At 35.2% G+C, this 6,941-nt stretch overlaps 1 protein-coding gene across 1 annotated transcript; it reads left to right on the top strand.

Annotated features, from left to right (window-relative positions):
- The first annotated feature begins 1,442 nt into the window (after positions 1 to 1,442).
- LOC118855044 (olfactory receptor 10AG1-like) lies at positions 1,443 to 4,975 on the top strand. Its single transcript, XM_036765175.1, has 2 exons — positions 1,443 to 1,454; positions 4,025 to 4,975. The coding sequence occupies exons 1-2, from the start codon at positions 1,443 to 1,445 to the stop codon at positions 4,973 to 4,975; spliced, it is 963 nt and encodes a 320-aa protein (XP_036621070.1).
- Positions 4,976 to 6,941: the final 1,966 nt, after the last annotated feature.

Below are 6,941 nucleotides of genomic sequence, written 5' to 3'. Positions count from 1 at the left end.
TATCTCTCCTTTGATTTTCAGTATTTCTAATTTGATATTTAATAGGGGATTTTCAATTTGTTCTTTTTCTAGCTTTTCCAGTTGCATGCCCAATTCATTGATCTCCTTTTTATCTATTTTATTCACGAAAGCATTTTGAGATATAAAGCTTCTCCTAAGAACTGCTTTTGTTGTGAACCATAAATTTTGTATGTGTTCTCATTATTTTTATTCTCTGGAATGAAGTTATTGATTGTTTCTATGATTTGTTCTTTGACCCACTCACTGTTTAGAATTAGATTATTTAGTTTCCAATTACTTTTTCATTTATTTTTCCATGGTTCTATATTATAAATAATTTTTATTGCATCATGATCTGAAAAGGATGCATTTACTACTTCTGCCTTTCTGAACTTTATTGTGAGGTTTTTATGCCCTAGTACATGGTCAATTTTTGAGTACGTACCATGTACCTCTGAAAAAAATTATATTCCTTTTTATTCCCATTCAGTTTTCTCCAGAGTTCTATAATATCTACCTTTTCTAAAATTGTATTCAACTCCTTAACTTTTTTCTTATTTATTTTGAGTTTAGATTTATCAAGTTTAGAGAGAGAGAGGTTGGCTTTCCCCACTAGTATAGTTTTGCTTTCTATTTCTTCCTGTAATTCCTTTTACTTCTCCTCTAAGAATCTGCATGCTATACCACTTGGCACCTATTTGTTAAATAATGATATTGCTTCATTTTCTATGGTGCCTTTTAGCAGGATATAGGGTCCTTACTTATCTCTTTCAATTAGATCTATTTTTGCTTTTGCTTTGTCTGAGACTAGGATTGCTACCTCTGCTTTTTTTATTACTTTAGCTGAAGCACAATATATTCTACTCCAGCCTTTTACCTTTACCCTGTGTGTATCCCCCTGTTTCAAATGTATTTCTAGTAAACAGCGTGTTGTAGGATTATAGTTTTTAATCTATTCTGCTATTGCTTCCATTTTATGTGAGAGATCACCCTATTCCCATTCAGTTATGATTACTATCTGTGTCTTTTTCTCCATCCTATTGATCGTTACTGTAGTTCCACAATATTTGAATTGCTTCTCTATGACTGCTTGCAGTATTTTCTCCTTGACCTGATAATTCTGGAATTTGGCTATAGCATTTTTTGGAGTTTTCAATTTGGGATCTCTTTCAGGGGGTGATTGGTGGATTCTTTCAATGATTATTTTACCCTCTGGTTCTAGGACTTCAGGGCAGTTATCCTTAAAGATTTCTTGGAAGATTCTGTCCAGGATCTTTTTTTTTTCCTTTTTTTTTTGCATTGTGGCTTTCTGGTAGACCAACAATTTTTAGTTTGTCTCTCCTTGATCTATTTTCCATGCCCATGTCAGTTGTTTTTCTAACCGCATATTTCACGTTTTCTTCTATTTTTTCATTCTTTAGATTTTGTTTGACTGATTCTTGATGTCTCATAGAGTCATTAGCTTCTAGTTGCCCAATTATAATTTTAATGTATTGTTTTCTTCCTTTAGCTTCTCTCTCTCTTTTTCCATTTGGTTAATTTTACTTTTCAATGGGACACTTTCTCCACTTATATTCTGAATCTTCTTAACTATTTTGCTAATTTTACTTTTTAAAGATTTGTTTCCATCAGTGAATTTTTTCCATTTTTTCTTTTACCCTTCTAATTTTGTTTTTAAAGTCCTCTTTGAGTTCTTCCAGGAATGCTTTTTGGGCTGGAGACCAGTTATCATTCCCTTTTGAGGTTTCAGATGTGGGTAGAGTGTCCATGCTGTCCTCTTATGAATTGGTATTTGGATCTTCCCTGTCTCCATAAAAGAAATCAGTTGTCTTTGGGCTTTTAGTGTGCTTTTTCATGGTATTTTTTTTCCTCCTGCCTTCTGAAGTAGATCTCTGTTTCTGAGCCTCAGGAGGCTCTGTCCCAAGTTTTTATTTTTTTATTTTATTTTTTTTTTGTTGGGAACTGTGAGCCTGCTCACTGGTTTTCTGTGCTATGTCCTCTGGTTTCATGAGGTGTGTTGGAGGGGCAGTCTGGCTGCTGGAAGTCTCCTCCTCCCTGGGACTGCTATACAGCATGGGTGGTCTCAGCTATTGTCTGTGCTGTTGTCTGCCTCTACCCCTGGCTGTGCAAAGGCACTTCTGGGGTTTTGGTGTTGATGTTTGCTTGCTCCACCCCCCTGGGCCACTGTAGCTCTCATTGTTCTGTTGAGGTGGGGCACACTGGGACACCTCTATTGTTGCACTAGCCTCGTTCCACCACCACAAGAAGGGCCCTCTCCCCACCTTCTCTCACTAAAAGGCTACTGAATCCCCACTTCTGGTTCCTCTATTTCAGAGTTTCTCCCAAGGTAGTATTCTCTGGGTTTATTTATGGAAGGGATGAGAGCAATTTTACCGGGCCATCATGGCTCCCAGAAGTTCAAGAAGGCAAGTTTCAAATCTTTAAGCTGTGGGCTGGAGGCCCCCTGAGGAATCTGCTCCCATGGCTGCAGGTTCTGTGCTGGTGTCTCCCATAGCTCCGACAGACTTCTGTCCTTGACTGAGAGGCCTGGGACTTGATCACCACCTTAGCTGGTACTTCTGCCCTGGGCCTGCTCCTGTTCTGAGTTTGCTCCCCCCATGCTCTCTGAGACCAGAATGATGGCTGGGTTCCTCTCCTGTTCCCAGTTGGTGTGGTCTGGTGCTATTTCACATGCCAGGCACTCCTGTCTCTCTCAGTCTACTGGTGGCTTCTAACTCACTCAAATCTGCCCATATGCACTTTTTTAAATGTATCTGACAGAATTTGTGAGAGAGCTCCAGTAGTTCCCTCCTTTCACAGTGCCATCTTGGCTCTGCCCTCTATATAAAGGTATGTTGACAAAATAAAAACTATAATTGTAAAGGAAGGGATTAAGGGCAGCTGGAACATTCAAGAAAGACTATTTACATGGTCTCACTTTAGCTAGGTTGTAATGTAAATGATGGATTCTTGTGGTATATAAAAAGATGAAATGACAGAGAAAGAAAAAGTTCAATCTTCTGAGTATATCGATTTTTTAAGTAATTGTCCAAGAAAGTGGGATCAGACATTCTTGTCTTAGTTCTGGACCCTGAACACAGGGGGCGGGGTGCAGCAGCATGCTTTCATACTTTAAAAAAAGAATTACTGAAAGAAGGCCAATTCATTAAAATAATACAATACAACATAGGTAATCCGATTTCTCATTGGAGGCTGTGCTCACTTTGTTTTGCATCAGTTCATGTAAGTCCAGGTTTTTCTGAAACCATCATGATCATTATTTCTAATAACATAGTAGTATTGCATCACAATCACATACCACAACTTATTCAGCCATTCCCCAAATGATGAGCATCCTCTCACTTTCCAATTATTTTCCCCCTCAAAAAAACTGGTACTAATATTTTTTGAATAAATAGGTTCTTTGACCTTTTCTTTTATCTTTTGGGGATATAGATACAGTAATGGTATTGCTGGGTCAAAGGGTACACATATTTTTATAGCCTTTCAGTGTAGTTCCAAATTGTTTTCCAGAATGATTCAAACAGTTCCCAACTTGACCATTAGTGCATTGACATTAATATTAATAATATTGAGCCTTTATAGGCTACTTCAAGATATTCAAAGTGTTTTACACATATTTTCTCATTTCATCCTCACAAAAATCCTGGCAGAAAGATGGCTTTATCCACATTTTATATATAAGGAAACTGAGACAAGCAGCAAGTAAGTGACTTGTGTATGATCTCACAGCTAATAAATGTTTGAGTCTGGTTTTGAGTTCAGTTCTTCCTGACTCCAGTTCCAGTGGTCTATCAACTGTGCCATCAATGTCTGTTCAATTGTTAAATACAAGGGAACTTAGCAAATCCAGCTTAGAAACTTATGAAATGAACATTTATTTAAAAATAACTTAATCCAATTTTTCTTTTTTTTTTAAATTTTACAGAGGAGGAAGCTGAGCCAACAAAAAATGAAGTGAAATCTATCCCAGATTTATCATTTCCAAAGTTGGACTATATAGAAAAAAATGTCAGAAGTAAATATTACATTTGCAGTGGAATTTTTTCTCCTTGGGTTTTCGGACCTTCCTAATCTTCAAGAGTTTCTCTTTGTGATTTTCTTGGTAATTTACATGAGCATCTTGATAGGAAATGGCCTTGTCATAGTGCTAACTAAAGTAGAACCAAGTCTCCAAACTCCCATGTATTTTTTCCTTGCAAACTTCTCCTTTTTGGAGATTTGTTACACATCAGTCACTCTTCCCAGAATTCTAACAGACCTTTGGACACAGAAGAGGAATATTTCTTTTCTTGGCTGTGCTACACAGCTTTTCTTCATTCTTATTCTGGGAGTCACTGAATGCTTCCTTCTGTCTGTGATGGCATATGACCGTTATGTGGCAATTTGTAAGCCACTTTATTACCCTCTCATCATGAATCACAAGATGTGTGTTTGGCTTGTTATTGGTTCCTGGATCATTGGGATCCCTATTCTGATAGGACTCACATACCAGATTTTCTCCCTGTCATTCTGCGGTTCAAAGAAACTTGAACATGTCTTCTGCGACATCCCACCATTACTGAAGCTGGCCTGTGGGGACATTTCTGTCGAAGAGTACAGTATTTATGTTGATGCTGGACTATTTGGGATGTTTCCTTTTCTTTTCATATTTGGGTCATATGCTAAAATCATTGCCACCATTCTGAAGATACCTTCAGCCAAGGGGAGATATAAAGCCTTTTTCACTTGTTCCTCCCATCTCATAGTTGTTACTTTATACTTTGGGTCTGCTGGTATTTCCTATTTGATGCCTAAGTCCAGTCACTCATCAGCAACTGAAATAGTGTTGTCTCTTTTCTACACCATTGTGACCCCAATGTTTAACCCCCTTATATATAGTCTGCGGAACAAAGATTTTATTGTGGCAATGAGAAAATTTTTACCTAAATGTGTAGGGTTAGTAAGCACATAAGTGAACTTACCACCCCTGCTTACTTACCCTTCCACCCACACAATTCCTATGGAATATTCCTTCAGTCGTTTTTCCCCCACCAGCCTCTGAAATCATCAACGTTCTTTTATTTCATAATCCCAATCACTTAGTGAACAACTTTGCATTACCAGAATTATGTTTTCATTCTTTATATGTTATCAAAAGTTAAAAATGTTCTGCTCTATTATTCTAAAGGCAATATGGTGTAGTGTAGTGTATTGAGAGTTGGCCTAAAAGGTATTAAAAGGTTGCCTATGGTACTTACTGGCTATATGACCTTGAGAAATTCTCTTAAATCCTGATTTCCTCAGGAAACTAAGTCTATAATTTTTAAAGTAAGTAAACAATTGTCAATCTGCTTTTGTGGATTGTTGTTAAAAGGGGACTCATTCTGGGGAGTATTCTCTACCAAATATGCCTATAATCATGATTTTTCTATGAACACATGATGAGTAAGTTTCAGATTTTGGATTTGAATACAGGTTTTTCCTTATTTGTTGATTCATTCTTTTAACCTAACTTCTCTCAGTCATCAGAGGAAGCTATTGTAATCCTCTTTTTGAAATTCTATTTAATTCTATATTCAAGTGTTGAGAAGATAAAAAATTATGAAAGTGTTTGTCTCTTCATAGTCTATGGAAAAGTATTAAATGCTTAAGTTAGAAAATTTAATTAATAGAGCCCAATTTGTGCAAATAAAATAAATGAATGAGCAAAGCAAATATTTTCTCTCCAAGATGATTATTGGAGTAATTTTTGACTAAATATTATTATTAATCATATCATTATAAAAGACTAAAAAAAAATGAGGAAGAAGGAAAAGAAAAGGGAGAAGAAGAAATACAGGAAGGAGAAGGAAAAGAAGAAGAATGTAATGATGCCTAATTGAAATCAAATTTTAGACTGGATGTTAGGAGTTATGTAAAACTTAGGTAAATTTTTAACTCATTTAATGCCTAGGCTAGATTCAAAGAACAAACATTAATTCAACTAGTCAGAATAAGAATCATGAATCGATGATGGCTATATCATGCTTAATAGAAGCAAGTTAGGCTCGAAGAAGAAACAATGTGAATTTGCAAAGATAGACGTATTTGTGCACGTTTAGAAGCAAGAGAAAGTCATATTGGAGTATAGCTGGATTAATATCAGTGGAAAATAACAGAGGAGGCTGTTTCAGCACAATTATACAGTAAAAGTTGTGTAGAAGTGGGGGACATTAAACCAAATATTAGGATCTCTGAGAGTCACATATTGACTTAGACAATCACATATCCACATCATCTATGTTTCATTTTATTCATTTATTCATTCACCCATACATTCATTTATTTATTTAATTACTTATTTATTCACCCATTTATTTATTTATTTATTCAGCTCCCATTTATTCATTCATTCATTCATTCATTTATTTATTCATTCATTCATTCATTCATTCACTCATTTATTTATTTACTTATTTATTCATTTATTTATTTATTTATTTATTTATTTATTTATTTATTTATTTATCTATTTATTTATTTATTTATTTATTTATTTATTTTTGCTTCCCAATTACCTTTTAAACTGATTTGGCCACACCCTGGAGTGTTTGCATGGCACATGAGATCCAAACATAGTGTGTTTGACACTGCAGCTACAGCATAGAACAACTGTAAAGAAAGAATACAGAGCACAGGAAACAGATTACTGGTCTGGCATATCAATGTAATATTGTAGTGATGAGTAATTCCAATAAACCAGTCATGTTCTGGATCTTTCTATCTTATAAACACTAAATAATTCACTTTTTGTATTTACCAATTTGTAATATTCTTAGCTTACAGAATGAAGAAGTATCAAGGTAAAATTCAAAGCTAATGGAATTTTAGATTTCATAATTGGAATAATTCTTTTTTTTTCCCCTGATCTGGGATTATTTGTTTTTATTTTTTAAATT

Source organism: Trichosurus vulpecula, chromosome 6 (assembly GCF_011100635.1).
Source record: "Trichosurus vulpecula isolate mTriVul1 chromosome 6, mTriVul1.pri, whole genome shotgun sequence".
In the NCBI taxonomy this organism is placed as follows: domain Eukaryota; kingdom Metazoa; phylum Chordata; class Mammalia; order Diprotodontia; family Phalangeridae; genus Trichosurus; species Trichosurus vulpecula.
Note: the sequence above shows the minus strand (reverse complement) of the source record. Positions and strands in the feature narration are given on the sequence as shown.